This window comes from Convolutriloba macropyga, unplaced genomic scaffold (genome assembly GCF_964194025.1).
Source record: "Convolutriloba macropyga unplaced genomic scaffold, txConMacr16.3 SCAFFOLD_3289, whole genome shotgun sequence".
NCBI classification, from domain to species: domain Eukaryota; kingdom Metazoa; phylum Xenacoelomorpha; order Acoela; family Convolutidae; genus Convolutriloba; species Convolutriloba macropyga.
The window spans coordinates 1-23920 of NW_027451961.1; the positions used below are offsets into that span (position 1 = coordinate 1).

The following is a 23920-nucleotide window of genomic DNA, read 5'->3' on the forward strand; positions in this document are numbered from 1 at the left end:
TGTTAATTGAAACATAAAACCAGAAGAGCAATTAATATTTGTTTTACAAAAAATTGGATAGCACCTGTCATTAACGGGGCAAAAATACAAGATAATCGAAATAGGACAAAAAGCGTTAAGTTCAAAATTACAATAATGTTTTTGGAAACAAGTAAATTCAAAGTCATTAAAACCATTATCTTTCAATTGCAGGCAATGATTAAGTTCTGTTAAATTTCCACAAAAAGTCAATGGTAAACATCAGCATTAACAATAATTCAAAAGATCCTTAAAAGAACGGTAAATACAGATGAAAATCATTTATTAAACAAATATGCGAGAAAACCTTGTCGGAGCCATCAAAACCAAAAGTTATGCAATAAAAATATTATATAACTTGAATTGGGATTTTGTGACCTGTTTCAACGCCAATTGGACCTGTTTTAGTGTGGTAATGTAAGAAGAAATCAATGAAGATTAATTTTTAAGTTGACAGAAAATAGAAAGTCTTATATAAATCCACCATTTATACCGCTTTAGGAAGCCAATTTGATATTTCGTCAATGTGACAAAGTAATAAGACCACAAAAAGAATAAATGCTGGCGAAACTCAAGAATGCGTTAAGAGCATAAAAATATATCGTCAAAATACATCCTATATATAAGATCTCAATAATCTAATTACAATGCTTAAAATACGAGTGTTTATGAATATTTTTCTTTTTTGCAAACTGTTTTATTTTTGTGCCAGATTGACAACGGTTGTAGCAAGCCCTTCACCTTCAACGCTGTGTTTGATGGAGAAACTAGCCAATCGGAGTTTTTCGACAACTGTGGTGTGATGCGATTGGTTGACAAAGCACTGGAGGGCTTCGCATGCACTGTCTTTGCATACGGTCCCACAGGCTCGGGAAAAACACACACTATTACCGGACCCGCTGGTTGTGTAAGTTAATAGTCATCATTGATAACGCATAATGGATATAATAATGAAGATGGATTTCTTAAGTACAGTTTTCATGCTCGGAACATTATTCTGCTTTTCATTTTTTTGCTCTAGCGCAACCCAGGTTGAGATCAGACTTTTTTTGAGATCAACCCAGGTTTTTGTCTGATCAGACTTTTCAGTCCGAAATAATCTCTGATCAGACTTCCAGAGTAAATTAACCCTGATCAGGTTTTCCAGACGCAAGTTAACTCTGATCAGACTTCCCAGACACGGAGAATCTCTGATCAGACTTTTCAGACCGAAGGCGTTCTGATCAGACCATCTTCAGACCATGGTCCAGACTCAAATTCTGAACATTGCCCAGGCCTTAATCAGACTCTGATCAGACCCCACTGCGCTCGAAGCATTAATGGTCAGACACAGTTGCGCATGCAGCCATCTATGATCAGACTGAAGCGCGCTCGAAACCGGTTCTGATCAGACTCAAGTGCGCTCGAAGAAAGATTTTACTTATGGACAAATATCTTAACTTTACTATAATATATTCATTTCATAAAAACTGATGTTTGCAGTATTTAATTCATCTAAGGAAAAACCAATTATATAAGTATTGCAAAAAGAAAACGAAACCCAACGGTTGAGAACAAATTTTATTTGGTATACCGTTTACTGTATATTTCTGACTCAATGGATGAGTTTAGAGGGCTTTCCATAAGAAAAGTCGTGGTCTCCAGTGAATCAAAATTTCCTCCGAAGGGGACAGGCCTTTGCTATCAACTGGACTTCTGTTTTCTGATCAGAGCCATCAGACATTAAATTAGTCTCTGATCAGAACGTTGCTTCATTGTTGACTCTTGGCAGATAAAACATCTCTCAGTAAAAAAAACGAAAAAGTGAAAAAATGAGGCACTCCAAATAATCCCTGATTAGACCCAATTGCGTTGAAAAACTTTTCTGATCAGACCCAATTGCGCTCGAACCGTTTATGATCAGACTCAAGTGCGCTCGAATACACCTATGATCAGACTTTTCAGACCAGATTGACCTCTGACCAGACGAACTCCAGACCATTGTCTAGAATGTAATGTGCTCGAACTTCCGTGCACACACTGTAATTTCGCTGAAAAACACGGGTGTGCGCTCGATTGGTTCCGATCATAAAGCAATTTGGGTCTGCACCTCAATCTGGGAACCACAGAAATCCGAGGGTTTTTTAATCATTTGATTATTCGGCAAAGCTACTCAGACGTAGAAAAAAATTCTGGTTGCTAATTATTCATATTAAATTTCATAAAGTCATTTTCTTTCAGGCTGTATAAAACACCTCAGCCAAAATTAGAAAGCGCCCAAAGAAAAATTAAATCAACGTAATTTCATCGAAACTTCCTGAAATTAGAAATCGAAAATTTGCTCCCATAAAAAATCCAAAAAATCCATAAAAGATTTAAATATTTTCTATTAACTAAGGAACCGTAGAAGTTGTCTTCCGTTGGCAGCACGTCGCCTCTAAAACCAAAAAAAATGACCATATTTATTCATATGGCGCTTTGTCATTTAGCGCTAAGGTAGCATTAAAACGAAATTTAGATGAGCTAAACATTAGGTCGCCTCTTGATTACCAGCAAATGCATTTTTTCTTTATGAGTGTTGCTTGCTGAGTAATCTTCAAAAAATCGTTTAAGACTGCAATCTTTTGTAAAAACACCGCATCGCTTTCGCACTTCTTAGTCAACAACCTTGCAATCAAGAAGTTGAGAGGGCTTTCCATAAGAAACATCGTGGTCTCCAGTGAATCAAAATTTCCTCCGAAGGGGACCGGCCTTTGCTATCAACTAGACTCCTGTTTTCTGGTCAGAGCCGTCAGACTTTAGATAAGTCTCTGATCAGGACGCTGCTTCATTGTTGACTCTTGTCAGATAAAACATCTCTCAGTAAAAAAAAACGAAAAAGTGAAAAAAATGAGGCGCTCCAAATAATCCCTGATCAGACCCAACTGCGTTCAAAAACATTTCTGATTAGACGCAATTGCGCTCGAACCGTTTATGATCAGACTCAAGTGCGCTCGAATACACCTATGATTAGACTTTTCAGACCAAATTGACCTCTGACCAGACCAACTCCAGACAATTGTCCAGAATGTAATGCGTTCGAACTTCCGTCCAGACCCTGTAATTTCGCTGGAACACACTGGTGTGCGCTCGATTGGGTCCGATCATAAAGCAATTTGGGTCCGCATCTCAATCTGGGAACCACAGAAATCCGAGGTTTTGGTACTCATTTGATTTTTCGGTAAAGTTACTCAGACGTAGAAAAAAAATTCTGGTGGCTAATTATTCATATTAAATTTTATAAAGTCATTTTCCTTCAGGCTGCATAAAACACCTCAGCCAAAATTAGCAATCGCGCAAAGAAAAATTAAATCAACGAACAGCGATTTCATCGAAAATTTCTGAAATCAGAAATCGAAAATTTGCTCCCATAAAAAATCCATAAAAGATATAAATATTTTCTATTAACTAAGGAACCGTAGAAGTTATCTTCCGTTGGCAGCACGTCGCCTCTAAAACCAAAAAACTGACTATATTTATTCATATGGCGCTTTGTCATATAGCGCTATGGAAGCATTAAAACGAAATTTAGATGAGCTAAATATTAGGTCGCCTCTTGATTATCAGCAAATGCATTTTTTTCTTTATGAGTGTTGCTTGGTGAGTAATCTTCGAAAAATCGTTTAAGACTGCAACTTTTTGTAAAAACACCGCATCGCTTTTGCACTTTTTAGTCAACAACCTTGCAATCAGGAAGTCAGTTCTTCGGTCTGGTCTTTGACTCGGGTTTGGTACTGGTCTTTTCATATTAGATTCTTGCCTGAATTATGTGGAAATGTTACGCGGATCTCTTCATTCTGAATTAATAAGTGCATGGACTGTAATATCGTTTTACAATAAACAATTGCGATATTATCACAAGCACGCTGTGTGGGTTATTTAAAACTATTATCGAATTATTGAAAATTATTATGCCATTTAAACACTCTGGACCTGTTGTTAACCAGATTATCAGAGTGGACTCCTGGTGACACGACTCGTGTTGCAACATTTTAAAATTTGTTTTTAACAATAAAAATCAGAAAGGGGCACCGTTCCGTACGAAGAAAGTGCCGGTTGTAAAGAAAGCAATAAGCTAATCAAAGGATAAAGTGCACATAACAGTTTTGTAAGAGAAAAGGCGAGCATTTTTTAAAAGTGCATATGCATATAAACTCAAACAAGTAGGCTCGGTAATGTGCGTTCGCACATGATGTTCCGACCCGTCCTTTCCACGTTTTGATTTAATTGTCTACCAAATGAGGAAGAGAAAGAAAAAGTTCGAAAAATCACATATCTTCCAACAGACAGTTAAGTGAAAAAACAATGCTGGATTAGCAAGCCGATGAGATTTTCCAACAATGAGAGTACTGGACAAGACACACACAAAAAGAAATAATAGCAAATATTAATTACGACCAAAACTTGATGACTCTTTTAAAAAAAGGCTCATAATAACAAAATGAGATTGAGTAACTTTCTCTTATAAATATTGAAAGTATAATGTTAATTGTTTAAAGTATGAAAAAAAATACGTACCTCAATCCACGTGCTGATTTACATCTTTGTTTTTTATGAAATGAGTGAAAGCAACAAGGAGCTAACACGTGCTATTTATATCAGATTTGTCCCCAACTTTTCATATTGTTATGTGTGATATGTTGACCCTTGATCTTTTGGAGAAGTAAATTATCAGTGTAGATAGCTAGTTAAAATCGGAAGTCATAAGAAGTCAAGGAAATAATAGGTTAAATGTGATCACTATGAATGTAAAAGTGCGGTAATTTGGGGTAATAAATAGGGACTGAATTTTGTGTTAATCGCCACAGTTGTCAACCACTATTTCTAAATTAACTATTCGATTACAAGATTTGTCTCTGCGTTCCCATTAGCCGACAGGTTATGGGCCCAGAGCTTATCTAAGTTAAGTAATCAACCCCCCTCCTCGTAAATAAAAAAAATGGTTGCTGCGCTTCTTTGCTACATAAAAGGGTCGCTGAAATCACTGGGGGAGGAAGACAGAGAGGACAAGGAGAGATAAGCCTTGTAGTCAAGAAGTGGCCAAGTAAGACCAGAAGAAGCAAGAGTAAGAAGCTTGTGTGGCTGGTTGGGGGAATTCAGTTGTGGAGTTTGAAGCTTGTATAATTGGTTGGGGGACTTCAATTGTGGAGTTGGAAGCTTGTATAACTGGTTGGGGGACTTCAGTTGTGAAGTTGGAAGCTTGTGTAACTGGTTGGGGGACTTCAATTGTGGAGTTGGAAGCTTGTGTAACTGGTTGGGGGACTTCATCTGTGGAGTCGAGAGCTTGTGTACCTGGTTGGGGGACTTCAATCGTGGAGTGCTAAGTGTGTGTAGCTAAGCAGTGGATTTTGCTCGTGAAGTCAATAGTGAGTGGAGCTGTTTTGGGGGATCAGTAAGGAGCGCGGAGGTTCAATTGTATAACAGAGCTGTCGGGGAACCAGGATTGCTTAGTATAGCTGGGAACAGCTCAACTTAAACAATTGTTTCATCTTCAATTGTGTGTGCTGTGCTTCTGTAAGATACAAGTTTGGTGGAAAGAGACATAAGTTGGTGGTAAAACATTTCTTAAATAGGACTAGGATTAGGGTTCGAGTACATTATCCTCGAAAGGTGTTGGTATCCTCATCGTGCTTAATCGTGGCTCAAGGTCATTGTCCTGCTTTCGATTTTGTCAAGGATATTACAGAACTCGAACAGAACACCAACTTCTAGATTAGTTTTGTCGACCAAACTCTTTTTGCTTTGTGTACTTTTGTTTCTCTAACAAGTGCTACCATAATACAACAAGTGCTAACCTGGTGCTAAAAAGCATTTTTTTACACACAAACATAACGACTCACTGCATCGTCGTCCTATAACAAAGCCACCAACAGGCAACAGATTCAAAAACGCTGTAGAAAGGAAAGGAGTTCTGATCTAAGTCCGAACAAGATTTTTTCACAGCCCGAACTTTTTTAAGAGAGAGCATTTACCTAGAGCAGTACTAGCTTAGAAAAACAAAGGACAGATTTGTTTGGGCAGCATAAGTTTTTGGTTCAGTAGGGAACAATTAAAGTTAACGAGTTAATTTAAGACGAACGGAAATTCAACGAAAATAAGGTAGGCCTAACAATGAGCTCAAAATCAGAAAGATTGGTTTTCAGCGGGAGTGAGGAAGATTTTTTGTATTTTGCTGAACACTTTGAGGCTCGTATGCACTCTCTGAAACTTGGTAAAGTTCTTAGTGGGGCAGCCACCTATCTAGATTATATGCAAACTGTTAGAAATAATTCTTCGGAGGAGCAACGCAGGCAAGCTATTGAAAAGGGTCGGGAAGAATTAGAAGAGAAAAAGAAGACCTTGTGCTACGAGTTAGATCAGGCCTTAGACAAAACATCAGTTCTTTTTCTTAGACCACATAAAGGTGATGGCGCTAGAGCTTGGGATGTACTGTGTAAACGCATCAAAATGTTTCAAGAGGCCTCATCTACATAAATTGATAGCACAATTAACGAGCCTTAGGAAGACTTCAAGTGAGAGTATAGTATATTATCTCACCAGAGCAGATGATATGCAACACAACTTAACACTAGTGAATGAAGGAATCAGTGAAAAAATGTTGTTCTCAATAATTTTAAATGGGCTTCCAAAGGAATTTGAAAATTTCGCAACAATCGTGAAGTACAGCAAAGACGAGAAGACTCTAGAGTAAATTAATTGAGGCCTGATAAACTTCAATAATGAAAATGCAAAAACAAAAACAGAGAGTGTTTTCTTTAATAGGGAACGGAAATGTTTCAACTGCCAGAAAATGGGACATATCGCAGAAGAATGTTGGCTGAAGAAAACAATTCATTAACAAAGCAAAGCTTCCCCAGTGAAATGTTTTAAGTGTGGTGAGCACGGACATATTGCTAAATTTTGTAGAAAGCAGCAGAAACCTGAGAAAAAGTTTGTAAGTCAAAACAAGAGAACCAATCAGAGAGGCTCGCAAAATTTAGTTGAGGAGCAGAATTTAGAAGAAGAAGAAGATGAAGAAGAAGAAGGAGAAGAAGAAGAAGAAGAGCTCTTTTCCTTCTTTCAAATGTCAGAAAACAACCTTGCAAATGAGCTTGTTTTGGACTCAGGTGCTACCAGTCATATGATCAAAGACGAAAGTTTATTCATAGATATAGATAAGGAATATTCCTGTACCATCACTAATGCCAACTGCATTAAAAGTTTAATTAGTGGGAAATGAACAGTTGAAATTAGGGTTTTGGATTCCAATGGTTCAGAGCGAAAGATAAGATTAACTAATGCGTTGCTTGTTCCGAACAACACAAGGAATCTGGTATCAGTGTTAAAATTTAGAGCAACAGGCAATGAGGACTTATCTGGTAGAACTTTGGAAATACGAAATAAGAACGGAACAATTTTCCCTTTTGAGGAAAGAGATAGTTTGTTTATCTGGAACAACATTGATTACGAAGAAATCTCAGAGCAGTGCAATTTAGCAAACGGAGATCCCATTACTTTGTGGCATAAGCGTTTGGGCCATAATAATGTTGAGGACATATACAAACTAAAAGATCACGCAGTAGGATTAAAACTAAGCGAGCACAACTTAACAAACTGTGAAACATGTCAGTTAAATAAATCAAAGAAACTTCCAGTACCAAAAGACTCAGGAACAAGAGCAAGCGAAGCCTTAGAAATTGTCCATACTGACATTTTAGGGCCAATCCAACCGGAAGCGTTCGATGGCCACAGGTATGCAATAGGGTTCGTGGATAGTTTTAGCAGATAGCAGAAACTTTATTTTTTGAGGTCAAGAGACGAGGCTTTTAAAAAAGTTGAACAGTTCTTTGCAGACATAGGACAACCAGGAACCTTAGTTTGCGATGGTGCAGGGGAGTATGTCTCAAATGATATAAAACAATTATGTAGACAAAAAGTTGTTAGACTTAAGTTCTCGGCACCGTACACACCACAAGAAAGCGGAAAGGTCGAGAGGAATTGGGGGACAATCACCCCAATGGCTAGATGCCTTTTAGAGCAGTCAAGTTTAGGAAAAGAGTATTGGCCATATGCACTTAATATGGCAAGTGAGATTAAAAACATTTGTTTCCATTCAGGTATTAAAAAGACACCTTTTGAGGCAATGTACAAGAAGAAACCTAACTTAGAGTCTATCAAAGAGTTTGGTTGTTCAGCTTTTGTTCGTGTTGAAAAAAAATTTTGAGGTCTTCAGACAATAGTAAGACTTATCTGATAGGTATTCGAAATGACAAAGGGGTCCTTAAGGTTAGAAAATCTCGGAATGTAACCTTCAATGAAAACGAAATGTTTATTGAAGTTAAAGAAATGAAGGAGGAGATAGTCAACAAGCATCAGTCAGATAGTGATAGAGATTTAAATCCGGTAGCTTTTCTTGGTGAAATTGTGAACAATGAATCACTACCTAAGTCTATTGATGAAGCAAATAGGGATAAAAACTGGTACGAAGCAGCGAAATTGGAATACAACTCATTAGTGGAGAATAAAGGTTGGGAACTGGTAGAGGACAAAGGAAATAAACCCATTGGTAGCCGCTGGCGCTTTGCTCTTAAGTTTGGTCCTAGCGGCGAGATAACAAGGTATAAGGCAAGATTCGTAGCAAAAGGATTTAGCCAAGTTCCAGGTCAGGATTGCAACGAAACATACTCACCAACAACACACCTCTCAACAATTCGTGTACTGATAAGCTACGCACTGTATAAAAACACCGAGTTGAAACAAATGGTTATCAAAACAGCATAATTAAACGCTGACATCGAAGAAGAAATCTTCATGCAACAGCCCAAAGGGCTCGAGAAATTTGACAGGCAAAGAAATCCAATTATTCGTAAGTTGAGAAAAAGTTTATATGGATTGAAACAGTCCGGTAGAAATTGGTACTTAACAATCAAAAATTTTCTCAGCCAATTACGTTTCACAGCGGCTATTCCAGATGAGTGTCTTTTCATAAAGAAAGGTGAAAATGCTATTGAGGGACTAGTGTGTCTTTGGGTAGATGATATTGTGATATTAGTATTGCAGAAAGACTTTTGTGAAAATTTTAAAATTAAATCTAGTGAGCGATTTCAAATTAGCAGTTATGGAGATCTTAGTTGGTTCTTAAATATAAAAATTGAGCAAACAGAAAACGAAATAAAGCTAAGTCAAGAAACTTATGTAGAAAAATTGCTAGAGAAGTTTAACATGAGCGAATCGAAAACACTGGAAACACCAATAGATGTTAGCGTGAAACTGTCAAAATTAGATTCACCAGAAATAGGCAGCAATGAGCGTAGAGAAATGCAATCATGTGACTATAGGGGTATAGTGGGATGCCTGAATTATCTGGCATAAACGAGTAGACCAGATATTGCGCACGCAGCTAATTTATTATGTTCTTTTGTTCAAAATCTTGGAAAGCGACATTGGAACGCTGCAAAAGGGTGTTTACGTTACCTAAAAGGGACAAAATCAGAGAAGATGGTTTTTGGAAAAAGTGAGAAACTGGAGTTAACAGGATTTTCAGACTCAGATTGGGCAGGCAACATAGACAATAGGAAAAGTTGAAGTGGCTTTTGTTTTAAACTTAATAATAGTTCAGGTGCAACCAGTTGGGCTAGCAAGTTACAAAAGTGTGTATCTACTTCAACAGCTGAAGCTGAGCTTAACGCCGTGGTCGAGGCAAGTAAAGAAGCAGTACATTTAGTAAACCTATTACGAGAATTAGATTTAGAAGTCCGGCAGCCAGTAAACGTCTTTGTAGACAATCAAGCTTGTATTGTTCTTAGTAAAAATTCGATGAATCACGGAACGACAAAGCACTTAGCATTTGAAGTGCACTTCGTTCGGAATTTAGTCGAACGTCGACTATTAGAGCTAAACTACTTACTACCGATCGCATGCCGGCAGACACACTCACAAAAGCATTGGGCAGGACCAAATTATCACTTTCGTGATGTCCTTCTCGGAACAAACATTTAACATGATAGGAGGAGTATTGAAAGTATAATGTTAATTGTTCAAAGTATGAAAAGATATACGTACCTCCATCCACGTGCTGATTTACATCTTTGTTATTTATGAAATGAGTGAATGCAACAATGAGCTAACACGTGCTATTTATATCAGATTTGTCCCCAACTTTTCATATTGTTATGTGTGATATGTTGACCCTTGATCTTTTGGAGAAGTAAATTATCAGTGTAGATAGCTAGTTAAGATCGGATGTCATAAGAAGTCAAGGAAATTATAAGTTAAATTTGATCACTATGAATGTAAAAGTGCGGTAATTTGGGGTAATAAATAGGGACTGAATTTTGTGTTAATCGCCACAGTTGTCAACCACTATTTCTAATTTAACTATTCGATTACAAGATTTGTCTCTGCGTTCCCATTAGCCGAAATTAAAAACTGATCTGAACAAATCAACTTGTACTTCTTTAGATGTTCATTGGATAAGATATAAAATCTCTCAATCCCGCGACTCGTTGATAGGCCGACAAAGAAGAGCAAAAAGGACAAAATCAAAAATGCGTTTCTCTTTTTGAAAACAGCCATTTTCAAATTGATTGAAACCACTCCGTATCAACTCGACTCATTAGGAAGTCTAAATTATTTGTCATAGGAAGCGATTGAAGTTTGTCGTTATCTGTGATAAGTCGGAAGACTGCAAAAATAACGGCGAAAACGAAACAAGAAACAATTGAAACTAATACGAATGTGAGGCAACAACCGTTGAAACCATAGGTTATTCATGGAGAATAATAAAGAGCGTTAGTTTTCAATTTCTTCCAGGCCAAAATGGCCACTTCATTAGTTTGATAATGTTGAAAGGAAACAAAATTTTAGAATGGGCAAATATTCAAAAATCACACTCTTCTTATGAAAATGCGTAGTACCAAAGCGAAGAAACCATTAATTGAAAACAAAACTATTACAAAGAATGGATCTTGGTACGCTGGAAAAAGACGCGACCTATCGTTTTAGAGTCCAAGCTACTAAATTGAAAGAAAAAAGATAACAGTGACAAAACTCAAAACTGATTTTTTTAAGAAATATTGTCAAAACTTCAAACAAACCATAAGCGTTCAAGTTGAAACAAAAACAGATCAATTTAAGTCCGCTCAGCAGGCCAGTTGTGTTTTTATTATTGAAACCAAATCATACAACGAAAAAAAAAACAGCAAATACGGAGAGAACATAACACTTCACAAAAAATTTGTCAAGGCCACAGTGTTGAAGCCATTTTATCTGCTATACATTACAAACCATTTAAAACTATAAAATGAAGGACAAATTGATTGACTTCCCTTGATCTCTTTTGATTTTAACTTGGTCTTCTAGGTAAAAGGTCTTTGTGGAACAGACATTAAATGATGACCATTTTCAAAAAATCTCAAAATTCATATGAAAACACATTTCTAAGCACTATGGACATCTGTAAAAACGTACTTAACTGCAGAAACCTTGGTCTGAGCAACAAAAAATGATTAGCTCTGTCAATAAAAAACTATTGTTCTTATTGACACCAAACAGTACAATAGATGGGAATAAGAATTGAAAATTTTTGTTAAAAAATTTATTGAAAGGCCTCAAAACCGTTAACTATTAGCTGAAATCACAAAACAGATTCAACTAAACATGCCTGGAAGAATTCAATGCCTCTGATTGTCATAAAGATGTCGATGAACAACAAAAAGAACAAAAATTAGAGGCAGAAATAAAACAAAAACAAATATTTTTTGGGAGAGCACGGATGCGCAGCCGTTAAAACTATAGTCTTTCTATTTAAATCTTTAATTAAATTCATTTGCGCATTCCTTCAATGACAAATGGAGCTATTCTTTGTTATGTGATTAACTAAAAATGGAACAAGTAACCACTCCAACTATGACAAAGTATGCAAAAATTGGGAAGTAACAAAATTATTTTCTCCAAAAAATTAACTGAAGGGCATTAAAACCGTTAGTTTTAATCCGGAACGAGTAAATGGATTCATTTAAGCATCTATTGGATTATTTTGAGCCTTTTATTGACAAACCATAAGCGTTCAACTTAAAACAAAAACCGATCAGTTTGCTCACCAAGCTGGTTTTTTTTGCTATTATTGAGACCAAATCATAGCACGACAAAAAACAGCAAAAACGGACAGAACACAAAATTTTAAAACCAGATAATTGAAGCCACAGTGTTGAAACTTTTTTATCTTTAATACATTATAAATCATTAAAAACTATAAAATGACGGAAAAACTGAATGATTTGCTGCCATCTCTTTTGATTCTAACTGGGTTTTCTAGGTAAAGAGTCTTTGCGGAACAGACAACAAGGGAACCACATTTATTGACCAGTATCGAAAAGTCACGAAATTTATACGAAAACAAATTTCAAAGCTCTACGGACATCTGACAAAACATAATCAACCACAAAAACATTGGTCACAGCAAAAGAAATGATGAGTGCTCTCAATAATAAAACTTATATAATCATTCACAACAAACAGAACGAAAAATGGGAATAGGGAAAAAATAATTGAAAGGCTTCAATCGTTAGCAATAAATTGAAATCACGAAAAAAATCAATTAAACATAAGTGGAAGAAATCAAGGCCTTTGATTGTCATAAATATGCCGAAAGACAACAAAAGGATTGACATTTAGAGGCAAAACCAAAAAACTCCTAATATATTTGGGGAAAGCAAGAATGCGCAGCCGTTGAAACTATATGCTTTTCACTGAAATCTTTATTCAAGTTCATTTGCGCATTCCTTCAATGCCAAATGGAGCTATTCTTTGTTATGTGATAAACTGAAAATGAAACAAGTAACCACTCCAATTACGACAAAAAATGCAAAAATTGGGAAGAAACAAAACTTTTTTCTCCAAAAAATTAACTGAAGGGCATTAAAGCCGTTAGCTCTAATGCGGAACGAGTAAATGGATTCATCTAAGCATCTATTGGATTCTTTCAGGCTTTTTATTGACAAACCATACGTGTTCAACTCAAAACAAAAACCGATCAGATTACGTCTGCTCAGCAAGCTGGTTGTTTTTGTTATTATTGAGGTCAGATCATAGGACAAAAAAACAGCAAATACGGACAGAACACAAATTTTTACGACCAAATTATTGAAGCCACAGTGTTGAGCCTTTTTTATCTTTAATACATTATAAACCATTAAATACTATAAAATTATGGAAAAATTGAATGATTTACTGCCGTCTCTTTTGATTTTAACTGGGTGTCCTCGGTAAAGGGTCTTTGTGGAACAGACAACAAGGGAACCACGCATGTTCCGTTTGTTGTCTGTTCCACGCATGTTTAATTGTGAAACAGACAACAAATGGAACGAAAAATGGGAATAGGGAAAGAAATTTGTTAGAAAAATAATTGAAATGCTTCAAATTCGTTAGCAATAAACTGAAATCACGCAATAAATTCAATTAAACATTCGTGGAAGAAATCAAGGCCTTTGATTGTCATAATTATGCCGAAAGACAACAAAAGGATTGACATTTAGAGGCAAAAACAAAAAACTCCTAATATATTTGGGGAAAGCAAGGATGCGCAGCCGTTGAAACTATTTGCATTTCACTGAAATCTTTATTCAAGTTCATTTGCGAATTGCTTCAGTGCCAGTTGGAGGTATTCATAATTATGTGATAAGCTGAAAAGGGAACAAATAACCACTCAAAATAAAAAAAAAAGTTTGCAAAAATTGGGAACTGTCATTGTTATTTTCTCCAAAGTTTTAATTGAAGGTCATTCAAATTGTAAGCTCTAATCCGAAATGAGTAAATGGGCTAACTTAAATATCTGTTGAAGCATTTCAGGCTTTTGTTTAACAAACCAAAAACGTTCAACTTAAAACAAAACCAATCAATTTGCGTCTGCTCAGCAAACTGGTTGTTTTTGTTGTTATTGAGACAAACTCATACAACGACAAAAAACAAGCAAATACAATGTGAACTCGAAACTTCACAAAAAGTATATCGCAGCCACAGTGCTGAGGCCATTTTATCTGTGATACGTCACAAACAATTAAAAACTATGAAATTACGGAAAAATTGAATGATTTGCCTGGATCTCTTTTGATTTTAACTGGGTATTATAGGTAAAGGGTATTTGTGGAACAGACATTAAATGTTGACCATTTTCGAAAAAGCTCAAGATTCCAATTAAAACACACTTTTAAGCACTGTGAACATCTGCCAAAACATACTCAACAGCAAAAACAGTGGTCAGAACAACAGAAAAATAATGAGTGCTGTTAATAATGAAACGTATAAAGTTATTGGCAGCAAACAGATAATAAAACGGGAATAAGAAAAAAAACTTTGTTCAAAAGATTTAATTCATAGGCTTTTAAACCGTTATCCATAAACTGAAATCGGGAAAGATGCAATTAAACATGCGTGGGAGAAATAAACGTCTTTGATTATCATGAAAATTTCGAAAGACAACAAAGAGTGACAATTAGAGGCAAAACCAAAAAATCCGAATAAATTTCGGGAGATCACGGAAACGCAGCCGCTAAAACTATAGGCTATTCACTGTAATCTTTAATCAGGTTCTTTTGCGCATTGCTTCAATGCCAGTTGGATCTTTTCTTAGTTTTGTGATAAGCTGAAAAGAAAAAATTACAATTCCAAATACAAAAGAGTATGCAACAATTGAGAAGTGCCAAAATTATTTACTCAAAAAACTAATTGAAGGTCAGTAAAACCGTTAGCTCTAATCTGAAATGAGTAAATGGATTTGTTTTAACATCTAGGGAAGCATTTGAGGCTTTTGATTGACAAACGATAAGCATTCAACTTGAAACAAGAACAGATCAATTCGCGTCTGCTCAGGAAGCCAGTTGTTTTTGTTATTATTGAGACCAAATCATAGGACAACAAAAAACAGTATATACGGTCAGGACTCAAAACTTCACAAAGAAATTATCGAAGCGACAGTTTTGAAGTCATTTTATCTGTAATACATTAAGAACAAACAATAGCTCTAAAATGATGAAAAAAAATGATTGATTTGCTCTCATCTCTTTTGATTTTAGCTTGGTCTACCAGGTAAAGTGTCTTTGTGGAACAGACAACAAAGGAATCAAAAATATTGACGAGTGTCGAAATTCCTATGAAAATACGTTTCTAAGCTTTATGGACATCTCTCAAAACATTATTGACAGCAAAAATCTTGGTCAAAACGACCGAGAAAAGATAAATTCTGTCAATAATAAAACTTATTTTTTTGTTGAAAACAAACAGCACAAAAAAATGGGAATAAGAAAAAAAATTTTCGTAAAAAAAAAATTGAAAATATTTAAAACGGATAGCTATCAACAGAAATCACGGAAAAGTTTCCAGTAATCATGCGTGGGAGAAATCATGGCCTTTGAGTGTCATAAAAATGCCAAACAACAACAAAAAAATGAAATTTCGAGGCAAAAAAAAGTCTAATACATTTTGGGAGAGCACGGATGCGCAGCCGTTAAAACTATATTCTTTTCACTGACTCTTTAATCAAGTTCTTTCGCACATTCCCTCAAGGTCAGCTGAAAATATTCATTTTCTTTGCTGTGTGATAAGCTGAAAACGGAACAATTGACAACTCCAAATACAAGAAAAGATGCAAAAATTGGGAAGTGCTAAGAATCTTTTCTTAAAAAAATTAATTGAGTGTCATTAGAACCAATAGTTGTCATCCAAAATTAGTAAATGGATTCGTTTAACTACCTATGGAAGCGGTCGAAGCTTTTCATTGACAAGAACATGCCGTACGAAAACGAAAAAAACCACAACTACAGGCAGAGACAAAAATCCAAAATTTTTTGTGAGAGAACGGCTTTGCAATCATTAAAACTGTCAAAGATTTACTGAAGTCTGTGCTATATGTTTATTCTGCGCATTTTTTCAATGCAGTTTGCAGCCATCATTAAAATGATTAGTTGAGAAGGGGACAAATAACTTCCTCATATATCTGAAATTATGCAGAATTTCACAAAATTTTTTCAAAATTTCAAAGAAAGAAAGCCAAAAAACCATTACTTAAATAAGAAACCACTATAGATCGTATTTCTTCTTTTACCCTGAGTGAGTTCTGCCCTGTATAAAATGAGACTTAGCTACAAGTGACAGAAATAAGAATAAACAACGAAAATTTTTAAAACTTCAATGACATTCTCCTAAAATAAATATTCTCAAAGTCACAAAGGGCATTAGATGAAAACTGAAGGCATTGTACAGGCTCACTTGCAGGTTTTCAACAAGAAAATTGAATCTGTAATTAATAGGACGTCGTCATGAGGCTTCCAAAAAAAGAATGACGAATAAATGCAGAACAAAAAGAAATCATACAAAATTTATGAAAATACTCTGCCAAAGCCATAAACACTATGAAATTTTCTTTGAAGTCAAACTATGTTTTCATATGGACTTGTTTGATTGTGAGTAGAATCTTTGATTGGGCCGTGATTTGAAATTATTTTCGTCAATTTTGAACATAAAAAATCAAAATTGCGAAAAAAAATTGAAAACGACCGCGCCCTGATATAATCTGAATATTTATTGATTGAACGAATGCACGTTGAGCCCAAACCTAGCCTTAGTTTTTCCGTTTGTCTAACAAAAACAATTTAGTATTCCATATTTTTGCAAAAGAGATAAATTAGCAGAAGAAATATTTCAATAAACCACAAATAAATAATGCATCTTGTATAACTATTAGATTTATTTTTCGATAAGCCAGGAAAAATTTTAAATCCGGAAAACTCATAATTGAAGCGAAAGTACTGCTATCATTTTTTTGAGTTCTCAAAGATTGTGGCAGCAGATCTAGGTCTCTACTTCCTGCAAATTTAAACGAACTGGGATACAAAATCGACTTTTTTGATTTTAAAAATCCTAATACAAAAAAATTTAGCAATAATTTAAATGAAAAACTCGGATAAAACAAATTAGCTGGCCTTCTCTATCCTTGATTGAACAACCAATTACATTTTGTTTAAAAATCTTACAATTTTCAGCAAAAGTGACAAAAATTTGGTCAAAAATTACCGAAAATTTGAATAAAAACAACGAAATTCACTCTGCCTTCCCCAAAAATTTTAACCTCGATAACTCCCTATAAAAACAAAAATAAAAAAAAATCTTTTTAATTCCATATTTTACGCTGGACGGGTTTTCTAATCATACCAGTCTCAACTCTCTACAATGAATATATCGATCGATTTACGGTTCCGGACGCAACGTATTCAATCAAATTAGAACGTAACTTAACGTTGCCAAATATAATTTAAAAAAATCAGAATTTAAAAACTCGCAAGGTTCTTGCAGGATTCTAACAAGATTTTGAATCCGGACTAAAACTTTTTGAATGGATATCGGTTCTGTAACTTGTTTAAGCTACAATAATTTGCTTCAAAGGCGTTTTCTATGGCAAAAGTACCCTGATTTTGTTTTTTGGTTGATATGGATTAATATCTTGCAAAATTCTTGCCAGTTTCAAATTCATTAATCACTGGGGTTGGCTGCCTGAGGGTAATTTCTCTGAAGTCAGGTATGAAGAAGTTCCAGTACAGCAACTTTCCATATGTCCCAACTGTATGAGGTAATATATGGCTTCTCTCAGCTGCATGAAGAGCAGTTGTATGAAGATCACTGCACTGAGTTACCACACAAGGTTTTAAACGGGGGCTGCATGAGAAGCCACTTTGATGAATTACTCCTGTTAAATATAGAATAATATTTCAAGAAGAAGCATTGAGAAGATTGCACTGAAGGTCACATAGATGTCGGTGAGAGACGAAGGTGCATGAGATCCGCTTGCACCTTATCTTTGTACTGAAATTCCAAGGGCGCCCCAGGGAGTTGCGTTAAAGTCGAACTCGCCAAATTCACAAATTGAGAGTGCCAACACACTTTGTAGGATCACAAATTCTTGTTGACCGTGCCCCAGTGAGCCGCGCGAGATGACGCTATGTTGAGGGGGGGGGGGGGATTTATGAGTTCTCTGTCTTGAAACCGTGGAGTATCTGCGAATTGCACAAAATGACCATGCTGAGGGCAAAAGGTAACATGAGCCGGTTGCAAGTGGGTTTTCAACCAATGGCATGAGGTCCTCCTGCATGGTATCCGCCTGTACGCAGGTTTGTGGGAGCTCAATTAGCTGCATTTGTAGCCGACTATGTGAATGCACCTTGGCAAGGATCCCAACTTGTTTTTAAGGGGACTGCAAGCCAACAGAGAGTTTTTCTCGATACTTTGACGTCGCAATGAAATTTTCATGAATTATCATAGATAATCCGCTATTTATTACATTTTCCAATGAATTTGTCTGCCATTAATCTTTTCAAAGCTGACTTTAATTTACTTGACGTGACACATCTGTTGCTTAGATGAGTTCTACTTGCAAATCTGATCAAGTTACCTTTTTTGCTGGGATTCTGTTTAACGATGAGTTACAAAAATACTTTCGTTGAAAGGAGGAGGCGCTTATTGTGTGTTGTGAAAAACCCGTCGCCTTTTCCATCTCAAAGTGGTACGGGTTTCAGCTGAAGGTTTCTCTCCTATGGGCACTGCTGGAGAAACTCCAATGCACGTCGCGTGATAAGAACAGAGACCCATTCACAAGGAATCTTTACATGAAAAATTGTTTTTTTTATTGTATCTGCTTATCTCCGGAAAAAGACATTTTCATTTTTCAACAATGATGTACGAGTAGGCCAGTCAAGTTAGTTACTCTCGCCTAGAAAAATTTTCCAGCCCTTTTAAATGTTTTAACCCATTTGGCAGGGCCTACTTTTGCTATAAATAATTGTTTTTGGAATTATTTGACTCGAGTAGTCAGAATTTCATCCCAGGTTGAGGTCCCAGATCGTCCCAGACGAAACATATGTTTATGTCCAGACCGTCCCAGACAAAAAATTTCTTTTTTCAGACTTCCGTGCGTTCAAAAATTTTTGTGGAATCTTTGTGCGTTCGAAAGTGACTATGTCCAGACTTTCGTGCGTTCATTCGTGTTTCACGACTGAGCAATTTTGAACGCAAGACGCTCCCCTTTTGCGTTCAGTTTCTTCGTCTGGACATAACGGCTTTTGGTCTGGAACCTCATTCTGGGATGCATAGGTCACAAGGCAGTATATAGTTTACTATGGTCAATACAGTCATTACAACAGTGATGCTCAACTTATTGAACTAACGTGCATCTTTCGCATTACAAATTGACCCGATCACATCCTCAATTATCTGTCTTCGCTTAATTGTTCCGACCCTTGAGGGGGGAGGAACTATATACTCAAATGGGTTTTTTTGTTCAGTCAATTATGGCCGATCGATATATTCATCGTAGAGTTGAGACTGGTATCATTAGAAAGCTTGTCCAGCGTAGAATATGGAAAAAAAAGATTTTTTTTTATTTTCGTTTTTTACAGGGAGATATCGAGGTTTAAACTTTCGAGAAAATAGAGTGAATTCCGTTGATTTTATTCACCTTTTTTTGGAATTTTTGACTAAAATTTCGCCAATTTTGCTAAAATTTAATAAAATTTTTCAAGAAAATGTTAAAGATTTTATTTTTAAAGACAAAAATATATAGTCGGCTATTTTTATTGAATTTTTTAGTTACAAATTCTGGCAAAAGATTTCACAAAATTCAGACTTTTTCAACAAAAACAGCACGAAATAAATTTCTTTAGTCCACTCTGATTAAACTTGCAGGAAGTGCACACCAAAAACACCACTAACACAATCTTTTTAGACTGAAAAGGGGGCTAATTTTACTTCAACTTCCGTTGAGAGTGCTCTGTAATTGAAACATTGCCGTTTTTTGCTAACTTTAATCGTTAAATGTCAAAAACGCAGCATTTATTTTTGATTTTTCAACCAACAAAATATATATATATATATATATATATATATATATGACAATGCAAAAATTGAACATTCCTAATAGATAATCAGCATTAGCAGGACTAGTTTTGTACCAATCTTGGACCGTTACAATCCAAAACTAACTCGGATTGCCATCAGTCGGTTTTTTTATATAAAAATTTCAATCTTTTCTATATTGATTAAATAACAGAGCATTTCAAATCAAATCTCACTAGTGATAGGTCCTATTGACTTCCTAATTAGCTCCAAATAAATTTATCTAGTTGATTGCTTGAAAGCTTATGGTCGTTTTGACTTTTAAAATATTTGATTTTTAAATAAAAAAAGGCTTATTGAACTTTGCCTCCATTTTTCTCTTAATTTAGTCAACTTGCAGCTTAGTGTCAGCAATCAAAGAAAGCTACTTCTTTCTACTGAATTCAAAATCAGTATTTATTGCGGTTTTACGCTTTAAGTTATGTTGTTCTGGCTTTGATACTTCTAGATTGCACATTTTTTTTAATTTACAGGTATTTGCCCATTTTTCATGTTTTCTAGTTTTGTCAAATTATCACGTTATTGGGAGTTCAAATATCAAATTTTTCGCGTTCAAAATAACACGCAATTGATAATATTTAAATCCTGAAAGATTTACATTGTGGTTCTTTACTGCTTTGATAACACTTTCTCGAAGAAATTAATTGAGTTTTTTTAATTTTCTCTTTAAATGTCGTTTTTACTTTGCCTTTTTAGTCGTATTTAATTTCTGTACAATGACCCGGTTTGATTGAGAGAGTAGATGAGAGAGTAGATGAGTCAATTTTCTGATAATAGTGGATAGCTTTATGGCTTTCATGACTTTGAAAACAATTGTTTTCCAAAATAAAAGAAAACACTTTCACTTCGCATTTTTGTTCCTTTTATTGTCTGTTTGTTACCTGGTCTCGTTAATTAAACGTTAAATATGACATTATTTTTGTCAAAAGAAGGTATCAAAAGGAATTGATGTCACAAAGTCTAATGTTTTTAAAGAATTCGTTATGACTTTACTGGCTTCGTCACGGGTTTTTTCACAAAAAAAAGTAAATTAATTTTTGATTTTTGTCATATTTGACGTTCTTTTTGTAGACTTAAGACATGTTCTGGATAATTGCAGGTCTCAAGAGAGGGATTCCTTAAGAAGAAAAAGCGAACCTATTCATTTTTTCATTTTGTAACTAATGGCTTTCATGTCTTTGGAAAAATTTTTTTCGAAAAAACAAGTTTTACATAATCTTGCCTTTTTTTCTTTTTTGGTCTAACTGTTATCTAGTTTAATTAATGAGAGGCCACCTAAAAATTTTCAAGGGAATGTGTCAAAAAGGGTTAGTGTCACAAAATCTAATGTTTTTTAAGAATTCGTTATGACTTTACTGGCTTCCACACGGGTTTTTCACAAAAAAATTACACGAATTTCAGATTTTTGTCATATTTGACGTTCTCTTTGTAGACGTAAGACATATTCTGGATAATTTCAGGTCTCAATGGCTTCCTTTGGAAGAGTGGAAGACCCTATTCAAATTTTTGATTTTGTAATTAATGGCTTTCATGTCTTTGGAAATAAACTTTTTTCGAAAAAAAACAAGTATTACATACTTTTGCATTTTTTCGTTTTTGTGTAATTGTTACCTAGTTTCATTAATGAGCGCTCACATAATACATTATTGCTCTTCGACGATGGTGCAATCGAACATATTTTGAGGGCCAAAGTTTGGCTTTACGGTTTCAAAACCAATTTCTGGCAATTTTAATTTGATTTTTTGTTTGTTGTCTATTTGTTAATCTTTTTGTGACCGAAAAAAAATTGAATACCGACAGTTCTTAATTCCCTTCTATAGAAACATTGTAATTGTAAACATATGGGATATTTTAATTGATTCCTTTCTTGTGGGTTTTCATTACTTTGAAATTAATTGTTTTTTAAGAAAAAATTCAGCGACTTTTCTAACTTTAAAAATTCTGTTCTTTTTTGAATAATTGTCTCCAAACCTTATTATGAATTGTTGAATAACCTTTTTTTCTGGTGAATTAAAATTTCTTGAATGGTTTTCATTACTTTGAAATTAATTGTTTTTTAAGAAAAAATTCAGCGAATTTTCTAACTTTAAAAATTCTGTTCTTTTTTGAATAATTGTCTCCAAACCTTATTATGAATTGTTGAATAACCTTTTTTTCTGGTGAATTAAAATTTATTTTGTTTAGTTTCAGTTTTATCTGACGCTATTTTGACTTCGTTATTGAGTTTTGTTTTTAGAACGGACAAGAATTTTTTAATGTAATTAATGTTGTTGTTGTTATTGTTTGACTTTGCCGTTCGTCTTCGCTCGCTTTCTTAATATCGCATATCTCATCAATCTCAAGCATCATTTTTTACTCCACTGATTTATTTGCTTTGAAGGCTATCTCTTCGTTCATATCCCATTTTTAAAAAAAATACTTGAATTTTTGGGTTATCCTATCTGTTCCTCATTTGGCGGACAATTATGTCAAATGTCAAAACTGTGGATGAGGGGGGTCGGAAACTTATGTGCGATCGCACATTACGGAGCCTCCTTGTTTGCTAAAGTGTCACAACACTTGATTTTAGTTTGAGCAAGGCCGTGCAGACCAGTTTGGTCTGATCCAGCGCTCCTTCATGTACCTGTTCAACCAAATCAACAGCCAATCAGAAGACATATGCTACTACTTGAAGGTGTCCTATTTGGAAGTTTACAATGAAAAGGTAATTTTATTAATTAGATGCCACCCTCAAACTCAATAGTATCAATTAGAAGCCAGGCTAACTTGTATAGTAACGGATTGTTAATATGACCTGTGATAAGTTTGTAACAAATAAATACATAATGATTCATAAGCATCATATGTGCCTATTTTGATCATGAAATTAGCAAGTTGCGACAAGAATTTTCCTTGAAATTTCTTGATAATGTCTTGTCAGAGTATACCAAGTTGTTCCACGAAATTATTGTCCATCAATATCTGGACAATTTTTACGAGAGTTATCAATATATTGCATGACATAGCAAGGTGTAAGTTTCGTTTGACTGGATTCCCGCATCCATATCAGACACCAGCACAATAGTCAGTATCACAATATCGGGCTTCAAATAGTATGGCCATTGCAAAATTCTATTTATCGTTCACGAATTTTCATTTGAAAAGTGAATCGCAAGCTTTACAAAAAAAGTGATCCCGTTTTGAGTTTGTTCAATGACGTCTAGTGCACTTCAATTAGTGGAACTCAGAAAGAGTAACAAATGGGGCATTTGTAAATTTGCAAAATCATTGGACAATATCAATTTCGAAAAGATGTTTGGTAATTTCCTTGCGATTAATTTCTTGAGAAATTTCTCAGTTCAGCGCCTCTTTCTTCATTAAGCTGCTCTTAAAAAGTTATGCCGCGTTGTCTTTTTGGTGTCATGAATATTCAAATAAGATTGCCGACGCTTCTTAAGACGAAAACCGACGCTTCTCACGTTTAAATACCGACGAAAACCGATCAAATAGACGAAAAAAACGTAAGGGCTTTGATCGGTTTTGGCGAAGTAAAACCGACGAAAACCGACGATTTCTTATGTTTGAATCCGACGAAATTCTCAACACGGGTTTTATAGTTTTTAATTTAAAGAGTCAAAGAAATGTGAAAGTTGACTGTGGAGAGGAAATTTTATTGTATTATTGCTTTTGTTACAAGCGTGAGGGACGGAAAAAATATAAGTTGAGTTGCGCGGCGTTGTTTTAAGGTGAAAGACTTGCTTAACCCGGCTGGACCTGACTCTCTCAAGATCCGATGGACTAAGAACAAGGGATTTCACGTGGAGAACTTATTCACGGTGGAGTGTGAGACCATAGAGGACATTATGATCATATTGGAGGAAGGTTGGTTCTCATGCAAATATTCGTATAAACTTTGGTCTTTGATTAAACTTTTGGGTAATTTATCACCCGATATTCTCCAGACTTTGCCCTCTGATGTGAATTTGAT

General features: G+C 35.2%; 1 protein-coding gene across 1 annotated transcript; it reads left to right on the forward strand.

The window, feature by feature from the left end:
* Positions 1-730: 730 nt before the first annotated feature.
* Positions 731-23920, forward strand: LOC142357078 (kinesin-like protein KIF12; the record flags this gene model as incomplete). The annotated part of the gene is made up of 3 exons (XM_075408791.1): positions 731-925; positions 22523-22657; positions 23679-23920. Coding segments are annotated over 3 exons (572 nt in total), but the record flags the coding sequence as incomplete, so codon positions are not given.